At 50.7% G+C, this 17,815-nt stretch overlaps 2 protein-coding genes across 3 annotated transcripts in view; both read left to right on the top strand.

Annotated features, from left to right (window-relative positions):
* Nucleotides 1–917: 917 nt before the first annotated feature.
* TULP1 (TUB like protein 1) lies at nucleotides 918–16,668 on the top strand. 2 transcript variants are annotated; one of them, XM_004389846.1, is made up of 15 exons: nucleotides 918–964; nucleotides 1,082–1,133; nucleotides 1,505–1,595; nucleotides 1,969–2,127; nucleotides 2,911–3,063; nucleotides 4,326–4,424; nucleotides 4,499–4,618; nucleotides 4,959–5,077; nucleotides 8,655–8,660; nucleotides 9,558–9,728; nucleotides 9,912–10,024; nucleotides 11,371–11,485; nucleotides 11,560–11,658; nucleotides 14,768–14,939; nucleotides 16,535–16,668. In XM_004389846.1, the coding sequence occupies exons 1-15, from the start codon at nucleotides 918–920 to the stop codon at nucleotides 16,666–16,668; spliced, it is 1,650 nt and encodes a 549-aa protein (XP_004389903.1). The 2 variants fall into 2 exon arrangements, with proteins under 2 accessions (XP_004389903.1, XP_012414996.1); XM_012559542.1 differs by lacking the exon at nucleotides 1,969–2,127.
* A 199-nt stretch (nucleotides 16,669–16,867) lies between these two features.
* The window catches only part of TEAD3 (TEA domain transcription factor 3), a 24,893-nt gene continuing 23,945 nt past the window's right edge, over nucleotides 16,868–17,815 (top strand). Inside the window, exons 1-2 of the mRNA XM_012559530.1 lie at nucleotides 16,868–17,544; nucleotides 17,624–17,756. Coding sequence (XP_012414984.1) covers nucleotides 16,868–17,544; nucleotides 17,624–17,756 — 810 coding nt within the window. The remainder of the gene's footprint in view (nucleotides 17,545–17,623; nucleotides 17,757–17,815) is intronic.

Genomic DNA, 17,815 nt, shown 5'->3' with positions numbered 1-17,815 from the left:
GTGAAGGTCTTGGTAGCTGTGGACAATTAGTCCTTTGGACTAATCTTTTTGTTGTATCCTGTTCTCTTCATTCTCCCTTGCTCCCGAAGAGATGATGGTCTCCAAACTTTTTAAAAATCATTTTCCCTACCGGTAAAAAATATTTGCATGCACACTCTCACTATAGGGATATTTCTTTATAAATCGTATACACATGCTGACTCCCCAGACTATTGGCCTGAGATACCCTTCAGACTTTGAACTGAAACTAACTCTGAGGTCACCTTGTAGCTAAATAACAAACTGGCTCAAAAAATAATGAATACCACCTGTAAGTACTGGGCTCTTTTGAAAAATCACTTATATGACACCAAATGGCCAACAATTACATTAAAACAAAGATGAGAATGTAAGGGTGCAGGGAAACGAGATTAATGGAAATGGAACAACCAGAATGGAAATAATGAGAATGTTCATGTATTGTGAAGAATGTAACCAATGTCACTGAACAACTTGTGTAGAAACTGTTGCATAGGAACCTAAACTGCCGTGTAAACCTTCACCGAAAACCGAATAAAATATATAATTTTTAATTGTATATACATGCTTCTGTCAATTCATTAAAGACAAATACAGAATTCCATCTAATATTTCCTTCCCACATCCCCCTTGACCACTGAGACTGCTCGGTGTTTGAGAAGAACTTGGGGGTCAACTCTTCCCTTGGGGGTCAACTCTTCCCTTGGGTGCCCTGGGCCTGGGAAGGCCAGGTGGGGGGTAGGGCAGGAGCACCTCCCACAGTGCTGCCAGGCCTTCACAGACAGCCTTGAGCCAGGGGAGGGTGGGGGAGGGTTGAGCTGGGATTAGCTGGGGTAGGGTGGGAGGCTCCTAGAGATTCACGGTGGCCAGAGAAGGGGTGCAGATCAAGAGAGTGCATCATGCCGCTGCAGGATGACACCCTCCGAGAGGTGTGGGCCTCAGACAGGTTTGAAAGCCCCCCATGTTATCCCCACTTGAACCCTGAGGGGCACAGATGCAGGGGCTAGATGGGGAGCGGCAGGGAAGGGGAAAGGAGAATGGCTGATTCTTTTGCCACCCTCAGTGGGCATGAGGAGGAAGGCCGGAGCCCGGAGGTCCACAGGCCCCCCAAGCAGGTACGTCACCCCTCCTTGCAAAGTAGACAGAAAGATCCCCCCACTGCACATAAACCCACACCGGTTGGGGAATACGCGGGTAGGGAGAGTCCCCTTCAGCAGCATCTGGGAGTAGGGTGTCTGAGCTTTTTTGAGGGAAAGGGGTGTTTGGGGACATGGGGAGTGGAGGGAGGAATTTGGGCTTTGGGGCCCTGGAGGCGGCTGTGATGCATGGGGGGGTCATCCTCTCTCACTCGGCAGAAGAGGGGGCTGCAGTTCCTCTCCGGATAATCTGTGGTTATTTCTGGCAGCTCAAGGGATTAGAAGGTGATGGGCAGCCCTCCAAGCCTCCCTTCCTTCCTCTCCCTCCTCCTGTATCCCCTTCTCCGCAGCGACCCGCCCTGAGACAGAAGCCGAGGAAGAAGAGGACAGAGGCCCCAGAGTCCCCCTGCCCCATGGGATCCAAGCTCCGGAGACCTGGAGGCACGCAGAGGGCTGAGCTGGGAGGTGTCCCTCAGGGTGAAGGACATGGAGGGGGTGTCTAAGGGCAGGCGAGGAGTGTTGCTGAGCCGTGAATTCCACCCCAGGGAAAGAGGGGACAAGGCAGACTGGAGGGGTGGAAGCTGTGGAGGCTGAGAGCTCCGGAGCAGGGCTCGGGTTGAGTCAGGGATACTCCCAAAGATGTGAGGCAGGGTGGTGGTGGAGGGGTAATGATGGGGCGAGGGGCGAATGTCAAAGGCAGAAAGAGAACCCAGGGGAGTTCCCCGGGGTGAGGCACCCCAGGCTTGGGAAGCCTTGGTGAGGGGAGGCAGCAGGGAGGGGCTGGCACCTGCCTGACCTTCGCTTCCCGGCTCAGCTGGGTGGAGGGGGAGGCCACGTGAGGAGCCCACCCCTGACCCAGCCGAGGCCCGGGTGCCTAACACCCTCTACACCAAGTTCCTCAGGGACCCTGAAGCCAAGAAGCGCGACCCCCGGGAAACATTCCTAGTATCCCGTGCTCCTGACGGGAAGGATGGTGAGAGAAGGCCTGAGGTGGGCGGGGGAAGAGAGGGCGAGGTGGAGAGGAGGGAGGGGGCTGAACAGGAGCCATAGACAGAGAAATCTAGTGCAAACAGCCTCCACTTCTCTGTCCTTGTCTTCGTGCCAGGCAAAAACCTACTGAGTTTTTTTTGTTGTTGTTGTTTTCCCATTTTACAAAAGGAGAAACTGAGGCACAGAGAGGGTAGTTAAGGGTTTTGCCTTAGACTAACTACAGCTGGGAGCCTGAGGAGCACTGGTGGCACAGTGGTTAGGAAGTATGGCTGCTAACCAAAAGGTCAACAGTTCAATTCCACCAGCCCCTCCTTGGAAACCCTGTGGGGCAGTTCTTGACTCACCGGCAAGAGGTTTTTTATAGGAGCCAGAGGTAGCCCAGGTGGGTTGTCAAAACAGAGAGACAGACAAGGACAGGGAGTTACAAGTGTAGTGAAAAGGGTGGACAAGGAGAAGAAAGTAGGGAGGCACAGGGGAGGGCGAAAGGACGGACCTGCAGAGAAGGTCCTTTCTCCAGAACCAGATTCCCAAGCCTCAGAATTCCCCCAACTCGAGCTCACTCTCCTGACTAGGAGTAACCTGAGGACTCTGGGGTCACCCCCATTCTTCAAGGAATGTGCCAGGACTCCCTTCTCTCCCTCCTGTTTCTGAAGTGTGGGCTTCTACCCCTGGCACCATTTGTCACTTCCTAGCAATCTGCAGGGACTGGGCTCCCCAGACAAGGAGGTCCCACCCCAGCCCCTTTATGAGGAGTTTCTCCCTACAGAGGATGACGATGAGGAAGAGGACAATGAGGATGACGAGGAAGAGGAGGACAAGAAAAAGAAAGAGAAAATCCCTTTGCCTCCCAAGAAGCCCCCTAAAGGCAAAACTTCTGCAGACACCAAGGAGAGGAGGGCCAAAGCCCAGGGTCCAACGGGTGGGTTTTGAGGGTCAGAGGGAGCACACAGAAACATTAAAAACAGCCCCTGCCCAAAGGGGGCTTGGAGTCTCATTGACATAGGAATTGAGACACGAGAAAGTTACCCAGTGCCTTGCCCAGGGGGTTTCTTCCTCTGATGATTTCTTCACCCTGGTGACACAGTGGTTAAGCATTCAGCTGCTAACCAAAAGGTTGGCAGTTCGAATCCACCAGCCACTCCTTGGAAACCCTATGAGGCAGTTCTACTCTGTCCTATAGGGTCGCTATGAGTCAGAATTGACTCGACGGCAACAGGTTTAGTTTGGTTTTTTGGATGGTCCTTAAGGAGCCCTAGTGGTGCAGTGGTTAAAGTGCTCAGCCGCTAACTAAAAGATCAGCAATTTGAACCCACCAGCTGCTCCTCAGGAGAAAGATGTGGCAGTATGATTCCATAAAGATTTACAGCCTTGGAAACCCTATGGGGTCTCTATAAGTCGGAATCGAGTCAACGGCAGTGGGTTTGGTGGGTTTGGGATGCTCCTTAAGGACCTAGACCAATATGCACTCCCTCACTCCTTACACCCTTTGCCCAGGGTGCTCTGTGAGCCAGGCAAGAGCAGGGGATTTTAGTTTTCTTTGCAATTTTTGTTTAGCTTTTTTTTGTTTTTAACTCACTGTGAATTATTGTTGTAATTCCTATAAAAATATCAAAGTCATTACAGTGCTAACCAAAAGATTGGTGGTTGGAACCCACCCATTAGCTCTGCAGGAGAAAGACCTGGTGATCTGCTCCCATAAAGATAACAGCCTGGAAAACCCTATGGAGCAGTTCTACTCTGTCACATGGAACCACTATGAGTCAAAAATTGACTCAGTAGCACCTAACAACAACAACAGTGAAAATAAAACAATGGATAAATGCTGTGATGGCGTGGCCTGGGTACCTGGCCCTATAGGTAGCAGCAATCTGTCTTAAACGTGTATGAGCAACCTTCGGCCTCTGAGGGAAGAAGAAGATGGGGTGAGAGCTGAGATTTGGAGGCTCAGTTAGAAGGCCTGGCATTCATTAATCCATCCATTCACTCATTCATCCATTCATTCAGCAATTGCTTGCTAAGCTCCTGGTATTTCCCTTTCCTGGACTGGAGCAGGGTGGTGTTCAGGATCCTAGACAAGCAAAGGCCTTCAGCCTCCCTGGGGACTGGAGGTAGGATGAGTGGAAGGTGGCCTTCAGCTCCAGTAGGTCCCTTCTTTGTCTAACATTCACCACCCATTTCCAGGGAACCTGGGAAGTCCTGTCCCCCGACAAAAACCTCTTCGAATTAAGAAGGAGGCCCCAGCAGGGGAAGGGACCAAGATGAGAAAGACAAAGAAGAAAGGTGAGCCTGGTCTGCAGAGGAGCAGGGGACTTTGGGTGTGGGGGATTGTGACCCTTTCCCACCCACACATGCAGGGCCTGGTGAGGCTGAAAAAGACCCCTCGGTGAGCCCACCCAGAATGAGGAAGAAGACCCCAGCAGCCATGTTTCTGGTTGGGGAAGGTGTCCCAGCCGAGAAGGCTTGGAAGAAGAAAGGTGGGTGGCGGTGACCTCTGGTGCCCTGATATCATGAGGCAGTCCTGGGGTGGGGATCTGGGAGACCTACACATTATGTTGTGCAGTGCAGGGTAAAGAGTGTGGATTCTAAAGTCAAAAGATTTGGGTGCATTTTGACCCCATTTTAATAGCTGTGTGGCCGTGGGCAGGTGTCTTAGCCTTTCTGCGGCTCTGATAATAATAATAATATAGGCTTGACCCTCTCGGGGTTGTGGGAGGGGTCCTAGTGACACATGGGTGTTAAAAGTTCTTTGTAAACCATGAAGTGCTCCACCAGGGTAAGGGGTCAATAGGCTTGCCCACCGCCCCCCATGTCCAGGTACTTCCAAAGGCCCAGAAGAGGAGAGGAAAGAGGAAGAAGATGAGGAGGAGGAGGAGACAACTGTGGTGACCAAGAACAGCAATCAGAAGGGCAAAGCAAAAGGAAAAGGCAAAAAGGTTGGGACCCAGAGGTGAAGAACCTGCACTCACGGGGTTGCCATAAGTCAGAATTGACTCAAGGGCAACTAACACAACAACAGTGATAGTAGTAGCCAACCCTTCCACAGCGCTTACCATGCCCTCAGCTTCAGTCCCCTCAGGGAGCAGTGGCAGGGGCCTGGACTTGGCGACTAGATTCTAGGACCTTCTGGACTGGGATTTTGGAGTTACTTGGGTTTAGAATCTTGGCTCCCCATCATGTGATGAATAGAATATGAGGACCAAGGGCACAAGCACTTCCCAAACCTTCTCACAATCCAGCAACTGAAGGGCTAACTGTCAGGGCTGTTAACAGTTTCCAACTGGAGGCTGTCAAGGGCCTCCAATATCTTCCTCCAGGCCACCCAGTGTCCACTTTGACCAGTGACTCTCCATGGGCAAAAAACATGGTGTTAAATCTTTTTTAATATTGTACCTGCCCACAAGCAGGGCTCAGGCACAAGTAGGAGAGAAGGATCCATCTATTGAGAGAAAATGACAAAAGTCTTTGAGAAACAATTTTCCACCAGTGGAGATGTCACCCGAGAGCAGGGCTCAGGTCTTAGCTTTGTTGGTTTATTAGTTTGTGCAGGAGTAGTCAGGTCTTGGTGGGCTGATGCACATTAACCAAGATCTCCAGGTGCTGATATATAAACTGAAAGGCCAGTTTATTATCTCCCAGAAGGAATATAATTGCAGAGCAGCCTTCATACAGTAGGTCCTTGAGGTTTACAGTCGTGGAAGTGTTTCAGTAAGCTCTGCTTTCTCCACATCACAGTCCAAACATAGTCTAGTGTTTCCCAAGTTTCTTCTGGAGCAGCTTAGAGGGGAGAACGGACACAGTGGGACAGTGGCTACGGGCCTGCTCCCCAACACCACCCTCACCTCACACACAGAGCAGACCTACTCTCAGCAAAAATGACCAACCACAACACATCAGGGCTTCCTGATGGCTCACAAATAGTGTTTAATTCTCGAATGCACATATGCAGGCTGGCAGTTCATTCTCTCCTCTGTGGGAAAGTTGGAGTTAGAATCTTGGTTCTCCTTCTTGCGAGGAATACGATATGAGAGCAGAAGGCATCAGGTTTGTGAGAACAGAAGCGGAGTTGGGAGGTTCCCAGGCCAGGCCAGGCAACCCAACAGCCTTAAGCAACCAAATTGTTATTAGGCGCTTCTCAATGAGCAAACCAAAACCAAACCCGTTTTCATCAAATTGATTCCAACTCATGGCGAACCCATGTGTGACAGAGTAGAACTGCTTTATAGAATTTTCTTAGCTGTAATCTTTTTTTTTTTTTTTAATTGTACTTTAGGTGAAAGTTTGCAGAGCAAATAAGTTTCTCATTAACAATTAATACACATATTGTCTTGCAACATTGATTGCCAGCCCTTTGACATGTCAACTCTCCCCCCTTCTTGACTCAGGTTCCCATTTCCATTCGTCCAGCTTTCCCGTCACCTTCTACCTTCTTATCCTTGCCCCTGGGCTGGTGTGCCCATTTAGTCTCGTATACATGGTTGAGCTATGGGTTTTATGGTCCTGTCTAATCTTTGGCTGAAGGGTGAACTTCAGGAGTGACTTCAGTACTGAGTTAAAAAGATGTCTGGGAGCCTTACTCTTGGGGTTTCTCCAGTCTCTGTCAGACCAGTAAGTCTGGCCTTTTTTGTGAGTTTGAATTTTGTTCTACATTTTTCTCCCGCTCTGTCTGGGACCCTCTATTGTGATCCCCATCAGAGCAGTTGGTGCTGGTAGCTGGCCACCATCTAATTGTGCTGGACTTAGTCTGGTGAAGGCTGTGGTAGTTGTGATCCGTTAGTCCTTTGGACTGTTCTTTCCCTTATGTCTTTGGTTTTCTTCATTTTCCCTTGCTCCAGACAGGATGGGACCCGTAGATGTATCTTAGATGGCTGCTCACAAGCTTTTAAGACCCCAGACATTACTCGCCAAAGTGGGATATAGAATATTTTCTTTATAAACTATGTTATGCCAATTAAGCTAGGAGTCCCCCACGACCATGGTCGCCAGCCTTCAGCCCAGTAACTCAGTCTCTCAGGGAGTTTGGATGTGTCTATGAAGCTTCTATGACTTTGCCTTGGTCAAGTTGTACTGACTTCCCTAGTATTGTATACTGTCTCACCCTTTACCAAAGTTACCACTTATCTATTGTCAAGTTAGTGTTTTTCTCTCCCCACCCCTCCCCTCCCTTGTAACCATCAAAGATTGTTTCTTTCTGTGTGTACTTTTTCACTAGTTTTTATAATAGTGGTCTCATACAGTATTTGTCCTTTTGTGATTGACTTATTTCACTCAGCATTATGCCCTCCAGATTCATCCATGTCGTGAGATGTTTCGAAGATTCGTCATTGTTCTTTATAATTGTGTAGTATTCCATTGTGTGTATCTACCTTAATTTCTTTATCCATCCGTTGATGGGCATTTAGGTTGTTTCCATCTTTTTGCTATGGTGAATAATCTGCCATGAACATGGGTGTGCATGTCTCTATTCGTGTGACGACTCTTATTTCTCTAGGGTATATTCCTAGGAGTGGGATTGCTGGATACTATGGTATTTCTATTTCTAGCTTTTTAAGGAAGCACTATATGGATTTCCAAAATGGTTGTACCATTTTGCATTCCCACCAGCAGTGCATAAGAGTTCCAGTCTCCCCACAGCCTCTCTAACATTTGTTATTTTCTGTTCTGTTTTTTTTATCAGTGCCAGTTATGTCGGGGTGAGATGGTATCTCACTGCAGTCTTCATTTGCATTTCTCTAATGGCTGGTGATCGCGAGCATTTCCCCACGTGTCTATTAGCCACCTGAATGTCTTCTTTGGTGAAGTGTCTGTTCATAGACTTTGCCTATTTTCTAATTGGATTTTTTGTCTTTCTGTTGTTCAGGTGTTGGATTTTCCTATAGATTTTAGAGGTTAGACCTTTGTTGGATATGTCATAGCCAGAAATTTTTTCCCAGTCTGTAGGTTCTCTTTTTACTCTATTGGTGAATTCTTTCGATGAGCCTAAGTGTTTGATTTTTAGAAGATCCCAGTTATCTAGCCTATCTTGTGGTGTTTGTGTTTTGTTAGTTATGGTTTGTATCATATTTATGCCATATATTAGGACCTCTAGCGTTGACCCTATTTTTTCTTCCATGATCTTTATAGTTTTGAGTTTTATATTTCAGTCTTCAATCCATTTTGAATTAGTTTTTGTGTATAGTGTGAGGTATGGGTCCTTTTTTTATTTTTTTACAGATGGACATCCAGTTTTGCCAGCACCATTTATTTAAAAGACTGTCTTTTCCCCCCATTTAATGGACTTTAGGCCTTTGTCAAGGATCAGGTGACCATAGGTGGATGGATTTACATCTGGGTTCTCGATTCTGTTCCATTGGTCAATCTATCTGTCATTGTACAAGTATTAGGCTGTTTTGACTACCATAGCTGTATAGTAGGTTCTGAGGTCAGGTAGTACGAGTCCTCCTACTTTGTTCTTCTTCAATAATGCTTTACTTATCCATGGCCTCTTTCCTTTGGCTACAATCTTTACGGAAGCAGGCCGTTTTACTGTTGAGCCACTGGGTGGGTTCGAATGGCCAATTTTTAGGTTAGCAGGTGATTGTGAACCACTTGTGCCACCCAGGCTCCGAGTTATATCTTTCATGGGGTTTTCATGAGTCGGAATCGACTCGACGGCAACTAACAAACACAACAACAAAAACAGTAGCAGCTAACCCTTCTATAATGCTTACTATGCCCTCAGCGTCAGTAAACCCCCTGAGATAGTATCTACATGACGGAAGGTCTTTCCGAAGGCTCTGGATCTGACTGGAGACTGGGCAGGATTCAAATCCGAGCTCCTCCTCTTACTAGCTATCTCAACTTGGCCAAGTTGCCTACCCTCTCTGAGCCTCAGTTTCTTCATCTGTAAAATGGGAACAACTACCACAGTGGGCTGACATGAGGACTGAACAACTATTTGCAAAATGCTTAGAACTATGCCTGGCCCCTGGTAGACTTTATAAAAGTATTCGTTAAACATATATCAGTTAAGTAAGGTCTGTCCCAGGTGTCCACCCTCACCCCTACCTATTTCTCACAGTGTGGTTAAAACTTTACAAACATGGCAGACAGTCAATGGTAGAGTTAGGATTTGAACCCAGGTTGTCTGGCTCCAAAATCTGGTCTCAGCCACAAGCTACACAAAATAATAGTAAAGCACAAAGCTCCTAGAGCCTCCTAACATGGCCTCACCATGCTGGCTGTTGGGAAAGTGTAAGGGGGCGAGGTGGCCCGGACTCAAGGGGCTCAGGCCAGCGCTCTAGCCAGCCTCTCTGCTCTCTCTCCCAACAGAAGGTGGTGAGTTGTCTTGCCTGCTCTGCCCAGGTCCCAGCACTGCAGACCAGCTGGGGGCAGGGCTGATGCTCTGGGGCTGATGCACCCTCTTCCCCCACTCAGAAGGAAGAGAGGGCCCCGTCCCCGCCAGTGGAGGTGGGTGAACCTGGAGAGTTCGTGCTGCGGCCTGCCCCCCAAGGCCGGACGGTGCGCTGCCGGCTGACCCGGGACAAGAAGGGCATGGATCGGGGCCTGTATCCCTCCTATTTTCTGCACCTGGACACCGAGAAGAAGGTGGATAGAGGCGAGGTGACAGGGAGGGAGAATGGAGGTGCCAAGACCTGGGCTAAGGGACGGGCTAGGACCAGGAGGAGGGAGGGGCTACAGGGCAAATAGACCTTCTCTTTCCCTTCAGCCCACCTCCTTCTTCCACCTTGTCTTCTCTCCCCATCCTCTCACCTGTTTCTCCTTCCCCAGGTGTTCCTCTTGGCTGGTAGGAAACGCAAACGGAGCAAAACAGCCAATTACCTCATTTCCAGTGACCCTACCAATCTGTCCCGAGGAGGGGAGAATTTCATTGGGAAGCTGAGGTGAGGCTAGGCTTCCTAGGGCTGGGAAGCTAGGGTCAGCAAGAGGGCCACAGGCAGGCATCTCTGCCCCCCTGCACCTGGCACAGTGCTCACTACGTTGAACACTCGGGAAATGTCCCTTAGCCCAGGGCTCCTCACACTCTGATGAGCACAGCTCACCTGGAGATCTTGTTAAAATGAGTCAGAGTCTGGGGTGGGCCTGAGGTTCTGCATTTCTGCCAAGCACCCAGGTGATGCTGACACTGCTGATCCAGGGACCTCACCTGGAGCAAGGCTTAAGCACCATGAGGGTGGGGATGGTGGCTGTTTTGGTTCGTACTTGAACACCTGGCACACAGTAGCTACTCAGTATTTACTGAGTGAATGAATGAATGAACAAATATTCAGCACCTATTCTATGCTAAGGAGACCTGATAGTGCCGTGGTTAAGCACTAAGCTGCTAACTGAAAGGTTGGCGGTTGGAGCCCACCAGCTGGGAGAAAGATTTGGCAATCTTAAAGATTACAGCCTTGGAAACCCTATGGGGCAGTTCTACTCCATCCTATAGGGTCACTGTGAGTCGGAATTAAATCCAGGTTACTCTATGCTATATCTCTGCATCTGTTATCTCATGTAGTCCTCACCACAAATCCAAGAGGTGTGCGTGGGTCAACCCCTGAGTTAGGCCTTATTTATTTTATTTATATGTTTAACACTTATATAAGGTCTACCTATGTACCAAGGAGCCCTGGTGGTGCAACAGTTAAGTGCTCGTGCTAACAGAAAAGTTGATGGTTAGAACCCACCCAGTGGCTCCGCAGGAGTAAAAGACCTGGCAATCTGCTCCCATAAAGATTTAAAAAAAAAAAACCAAACCCGTTGCTCACTGTGCCACCAGGGCTCCTTCTGTAAAGATTACAGCCTAGAAAACTCTAGGGAGCACTTCTCTGTCACATGGGATCTCTATGAGTCAAAAATTGACTCAATAGAACGTAACAACCACCTATGTATCAGATAGAGTTCTAACTAACTTCTAAATATTAACTCATTTAATCCTTGTATCAACCAAATGAGGTAGACACTGTCGTTATCTCCATTTTACAGATGGGGAAACCGAGGCTCGGAGAGGCTAAGTAGCTTGCCTAAGGTCACCCAGCTAGTAAGAGATGGAACTGGAATTTGAACGCTGCCCAGTCTCCTTCTAGAGCCAGAGCTTTTAAAAAGAACTTCCAAATATCAGGGGACATGGATTGCTCTGTCCCAAGACATCCCCACCCTTGACTTAGGAAGTTCTCAGAACTGCTTGGCTGTGAGGAAGGGTCTTGGGACAGCATATGGAATCCCCTCAGCCCCGCCCTGGTTGCAGGTCTAATCTCCTGGGCAATCGCTTCACCGTCTTTGACAACGGGCAGAACCCACACCGTGGAGGAGGAAGCACTGACGTGGGGAGGCTGCGTCAGGAGCTGGCAGCCGTGATCTATGTGAGGACTCCCCCATCCCCCATGCCAGGCCTCTCCCCTTGCAAGGGCTGGCCTAACGGGCATCTCTCTCCCAGGAAACCAATGTGCTGGGCTTCCGCGGACCCCGGCGCATGACCATCATCATCCCGGGCATGAGTTCAGACAACGAGAGGGTCCCCATCCGGCCCCGAAACGTAAGCCCTCTACCTCCCTGCTCCCTGTCCCTGAGGGTCCTGCTCCTGTGTGACCCACCCCAGGAGGGCTGAGGGGTGAGGGCTTAGCTTACTCAGTGCCCAACCCCTCTGAGCACACTCATCACTCGCACCCACAATTCATTCTCCCAGGGATCCTTACTGCAGCCTGTTGAATGAATTCAGGTTTTTTATAATGGAATTCACTAAGACAACCACAGCAGGGTTTTTTCATAGTTTACATCAAGTCATTCATTGACGTATTCATTCAACACCCATTATGGAGTGCCAAGTACTAGTCTAGGGACCTGGAAGACACCAGCGGGCAAAATAAGATCTCTGCCTCAAGAAGCTGGCATTCTAGTGGAGGGAGACGGACAGCAAACAGTAATTATGACCAATAAGTAAATTATGGAATATGTTAGAAGGTGATAAGTGCTGTGGAAAAAAAGAAACAAGGGAGATGGGAAGTGTGTGTGTACTTCTCAATATTAAACACAGTGGTCAGAGTGGGCCTCACTGAGGTGAGACTTGAGTAAAGTCTTGAAGGAAGTGAGAGAGTGAGCCTGCAGATATCTGGGGAAAGAGCATCTAGGCAGAGGGACCAGCCAGTACAAAGGCTGTGAGGCAGGAGGGTGCCTGGTGGGCTTGAAGAACAGTGAGGTGGCCAGTGTGGTTGGAACAAGACAAGGTCAGAAAGGCAAGGGAAAGGGGAAGATCAGGCCCTCATAACCATGGTTTTTTCTCTGAGAGAAACGGGAAGCTATGATGCTGATTTCAGCAGAGCTTCCAGACTAAGACAAACTAGAAAGAAAGGCCTGGTGATCCACTTCAGAAAATCAGGCAATGGAAACCCTATGGATCACAATGGTCTGATCCACAACCCATCATGAGTACGGCACAGGACCAGGCAGCATTTTGTTCCATTGTGCATGGGGTTACCATGCATCGGGGCTGACCTGATGGCAGCTAACAACTACAAGAAGAAGCAGGGTTTTAAGCAAGGGAGTGACATGATTTGACTTACGTTTTCAAAAGCAAATGGTTGTTTGTTTTGTGTGCGTGTATGGGGGAGAGCCCTGGTGGCACAGTTAAAGAACTTGACCGCTAACTGAAAGATGGGCAGTTCAAACCCACCAGCTGCTCTGCAGGAGAAAGATGTGGCAGTCTGCTTCTGTAAAGATTACAGCCTTGGAAACCCCATGGGGCAGTTCTACTCTGTCCTACAGAGTTGCTATGAGTTGGAATCGACTCAGCATCAGTGGGTTTGGTTTCGTGTGTGTGTGTATGTGTGTAAAATGGAGAGATGTCCCTGACAGAGGTGGCTTCCCGCAGGACATCAGCACTACAGGTCGGGTGAGCCAGGATGTCAGACTGAATGACTTGCACGTCCCATACTCACAGGAGACCAATGTCACTTTACTAATTTACAATGAAAAATACCCTGCTAGCAGATCACACACCCTTCCCTGCTGGAAAGTCACACCATAATCAGAGGTCCGGCTGACTCCTATGGCACCAGTGTAGGAGGTGCTGGTCTTGAGGGACAGTTCCCCCAGCCAGATGCCATTTATATGGGAGGGCCAACCTTTCATTTCCTCACCCTCCGCTTTGGCATACCACAGACCATAAAGCCTCATCTTCACAGATGTCCATCCCACCCGTGTCTGGAGTAAATGCAGAAATCCTCCAGAGGCAGTGCCTGCCGTCCTTTCTTGGGCTTGATAAGAACTTCCCAGTGCTACTTTGGGTCTCTCCTCTTCACCTCACAGTTTATTCATTCTATAATCAGTTAGTATGAGGGCAGTGGTTGTTCCATGCTAGAATTCTCATCTTCCATGCAGGAGCCAATGCACCTCGTGTGCAGCCACCACCCATCTGTCAGCAAAGGCTTGCATGTTGCTATGATGGTAAATAGGTTTCAACCAGGGCTTCGAACTGGTCATAAAGATCCAGATTGGGATCTTGTTAAATGTAGATTCTGATTCAGTGTATCTGGGGTAGAAAGGCAAATTCTCAGCAGGGGGTTGAACCAAAACGAACCAGTTTGAAGCCCTGGTTTCCATGGAACTTCCAGACTAAGACAGACTAGGAAGAAAGGCCTGGCGATCTATTTTCAAAGATCAGCCACTGAAAACCCTATGGATCACAATGGTCCAATCTGCAACGGATCTTAGGAATAGTCCGTTCTGTTATGCACGGGGTAGCCCTGAGTGGGGTGGACAGCAGCTAACAACATAGTCATTTGTTAAGCATGTACTCTGTGCAAAGCACTGGAGAGCCACAATCAACCCAACAGTCAACATCAGAATAATATGACATTTACTGAGCCCCTGCTCTGTGCCAGGAAGTGCTCTAAACAACACTTTGTGTACTATTATCTAATCGTCACAACACCCCATTGTGAGGAAAACAGACACAGAACCATTAATAAAACACTGTTCCTGCCCTCACAGCATCTTATTATGTCCATTACAATGCAGGGGGTAGGAGCAAGATGTTGTGGAAGCTCAGAGCTGGGACGTCTAAATCTAAGGTCAGGAAGGCTTCTTGGAGGAGGTGATCTTAATAGACCAACTCCAAATCATGAACGTGAACAGGTGACAAGGAAACTCAAGAGAATATTTCAAAAATACCAACACACAGACCCTGCTCCCTCCTTTCAGAAGCTCCTGCAAGAACACTTTATTTTAACCACTGTTTACCTGTCCATCTCCCCAAGCTCGACTGTGAGCTCCCTGTAGTCCTAGAACATCTGTAATCAGGTGCCAGCATTCAGCCATTTCCTATGGCCCCTTGAGTACTTATGGCACGGAGCACCTACTGTGTGCCAGATGCCATTTATATGGCAGGGCCAAGCTTCCATTTCCTCTCCCTCTGCTTTGGCATCCCACAGACCATAAAGCCCATCTTCACAGATGTCCATCCCACCCCCAAGGACACGCTGAGCAGATGCAGATGTCCAGGCTGTATGCCCACATACTCAAAAGGGCAGGCACAGACCCTGGCGCCAGCACGTGGATGCTCTCTTTAGGCCCTTCCCGCAGTGGGTCCTGAGCTATCTTGCCACCCCTAACTGTCCTCTTTTTACCCACTCACCTGGGCACCCCAGTCCAGCGATGGGCTGCTGGTGCGCTGGCAGAACAAGACACTGGAGAGCCTCATAGAGCTGCACAACAAACCGCCTGTCTGGAATGAGGATAGTGGCTCCTACACCCTCAACTTCCAAGGCCGAGTCACCCAGGCCTCGGTCAAGAACTTCCAGATTGTTCACGCTGATGACCGTGAGTATCTGAGGGCCCAGACCAGGCTCTTCACCCCTCCCCAGGACCCTGACTCTCACTCAGGCCTCCCCCACCACCTCTCTCTCTCTCACACACACACACACACACACATACACACACACACAAAACCTGGTATAGTCTTTTATCCCTGGAGCTGGAACATCCAGCAAGGTCACCTTCTCCTCCAGGGTCATTGGTAGTGTGCTTCCAGGAGCCTTAGATATTCTGAGCAGATTTCAGGGTTTGAGTTCCAGGCCCTCATCCCAGCATTGACCAGAGCTTTGGAGTAGATATTGGGGTATTCTGGGTAAGACTGTGTTGAAGGAAGGATTGAGCTATTAGTTAGAAAATCACTAATACTCAACTCCTTTGTGGTCAAAGAAGGCTGGGGCTCAGAGAGGGCAGCCCCTTGCTCCTCCAGGCAGTTACACTGGCCTCCATTTATTTCAAAAACACACAGTGCTTTCTATGCCAGGCACTGTTCTCAGGATTTCACAGATGTTGAATCATTTAATCATGACAACAACCCTGTGAGGAAGGTACTATTATTATGCCTATTTGACAGATAAGAAGATTGAGGCACAAAGAGGTTAAGTGACTTGCCCAAGGTCACAAAGCTAGTAAGAGGTAGAGTTGGACTAGAATCCAGGTAGTTTGGCTCTAGTGCCCAAGCTCTTAACTTCTTCAGCATGGCTGCCTTTTAGGAGTAGGGAATATTGACTGAGCATTTCTGAGTGTCTATATCTTCTCTCAAGTGAGGTCAAAGGCCTGCCCTCTAGCAGTTAGGGAAACAAGATGTACCTGGAACACAAATAAAAATGTCCCTGTTACAAGCCTGGGGGAGACGTTCCCACCAGGGTGAGGAAGTTTGGAGATAGAAGGATATCTCCCAAGGGATTCCAGCTTCACAGGGTTGGGCTGACACTGAGTAAGTTCCCATCCCCCATTCTGTCCTAGGGCTGCCCCCCCCCCCTTGTCACCTGTCCTGTGGCCTTGGAAAACTGCTCTCCAGATCACGTTTCTGGTGGAGCCTGGCCTGCAGAGGTTGGGGTATTTTTAGCAGCTTCCTGTCCCTATAGATGCTGGGGGAGGTGTTAGGATGAGGCCCGGAACATGGGCCAGAGATGAGATGGAGGCTGAGTGGAGCCACTGGCTGAGGAAGGGAAATAGGGGGGCTAGTCAAAGGATTGAGCCTTGAGGGTCTAAGGCAGGACTTGGAGGCTGGGAATGGGAAGAAGGAATGAGGCCATAAGACAACAGAGAAGTTGGAATAGAAGGGTTCTGGGCTTGGGGAAGTTTGACAGGGTCCTGTATGTGATTCCGTACATGCTGTATGCATGGCCCTGAGTGGCCCACAGAAAAGGCAGTGTCCTTACCCTCACGTGCTCACAGTCTGAAGGAAGGTAAAGCTGCGGGTGGGGCTGACTGGGGAGACAGGTGCAGAGGGGGGTGGGTGGAGGGTAAATAACTGAATGATGGCTGAGGGTTGGGGTCCCAATGCAAGGGAGGGAGACTTCTCTCAATATTGAGGGCACTGCCTGCTAGAACGGGGGTCCCAGGAAGTTTCGGCCACCCCCACCCGTCTGTGCCTACAGCTGACTACATAGTGCTGCAGTTCGGCCGCGTGGCTGAGGATGCCTTCACCCTGGACTACCGGTATCCGCTGTGCGCCCTGCAGGCCTTCGCCATCGCCCTCTCCAGCTTCGATGGGAAGCTGGCCTGCGAGTGACCCCAGCACCCCCTCAGCGCCCCCAGAGCCCGCTAACGTGGGGGAAAGAATTCAGTGGGGTCCCTTTTATCAAAGCCCCCACCGAAGACTCCTCCCTTGTCGGGGGCCAACCTTCACTGCCTCCCGGTGACCTCCGTCCACTCCCCAGCCTGGCACAGGGCGAGGCATAGGAGGAGCGCAGACCACGGGTCGGACGGAGATGAAGAACATCTGGAGTTGGAGTTGCACATCTGGTCGCAGAGCTCGCCTGCCCCGCCCATCCCCCCCCCGCGCCCCAGTTACTTCCTGTCCGGGAGCAGTAGTCGGTGTTGTTTTAACCCCCTCCGGGACCGCGCTAGGGCTCTTAGGAGCTGGGGCGGGCTCGGAGGAGGGAGTAAGTGATGAAGGACTAAGGCCGGGTACCCGCATCCCCAATAAAGCCGCGTACGCCAAGCAGAGCGGTGGTTCTTCTGGGCGTGCGGCGAGCGAGGCGACGGGAGGGGTCCGGAGGGCGGGCTGCACGCCTTCCCCCACCCAGCTCCCGCCCAGGCCCCGGGCGCTCCCGCGTCCCCTCCCCCGCGCCCTCGGCGGGTCCTACCGAAACTCGGCGGGCGCAAAAGTGTCGAGACGCCCCCCGCGGGGGCCCCGGGCTGAAAGGGAGGCCCCGGAGGTCCGGGAAGAGGGGGAAAGGGGGAAATTCGAGAAACAAGCCACTCGAGGAGAACCAGACAAACCGGGTCCGGGCGAGGCGGGCGCAGCCGCCAGGGCGGGGCCGGGTCTGGGGCCCCGGGAGTGGGGGGCGGGCTGCGGGCAGGAGGGGGCGCTCCGCCCCGGCGACTCGGGACTAGAGTGGGTAGAGCCCCGAAGCCCGTGCGCTCCGGCTCGGCCCGGCTTCTCGTGACGCGGCACACAGGGCCCCAGCACCGACGGGAGTCCTGCCCCCGAGGCGGGAACTCCGCCCTCGGCACCGCCCCAGACCGGAGCCCCAAATTCTGGCGGGGCACTGTGGAGGGGGTGGAAGGCCCAGCGTTCAAGGGAAGGTTGGGAGCGTCGCGCTGGCGGGGGAAGTGTGGGTGCTGCCGTGCGCGGAAGGCGGGGAGCGGCCGGAGGTCCGGAGGCTGTAGGGGAGGCAGCCCGAGCGCCGGTTGGGGGCGGCCCCGCGCGGCCC

Source organism: Trichechus manatus, unplaced genomic scaffold, assembly GCF_000243295.1.
Source record: "Trichechus manatus latirostris isolate Lorelei unplaced genomic scaffold, TriManLat1.0 scaffold00261, whole genome shotgun sequence".
Lineage (NCBI taxonomy): Eukaryota > Metazoa > Chordata > Mammalia > Sirenia > Trichechidae > Trichechus > Trichechus manatus.
This window is presented reverse-complemented; position numbering and strand designations above follow the sequence as displayed.

Excerpts from the sequence above, each read along its gene's own strand:
- TULP1 (XM_004389846.1), top strand. The coding sequence starts at position 918 with ATGCCGCTGCAGGATGACACCCTCCGAGAGGTGTGGGCCTCAGACAG. Across the intron at positions 1,596-1,968 it reads CAAGCTCCGGAGACCTGGAG|CTGGGTGGAGGGGGAGGCCA; the intron begins GCACGCAGAGGG and ends TTCCCGGCTCAG. Across the intron at positions 11,659-14,767 it reads TCCCCATCCGGCCCCGAAAC|TCCAGCGATGGGCTGCTGGT; the intron begins GTAAGCCCTCTA and ends TGGGCACCCCAG.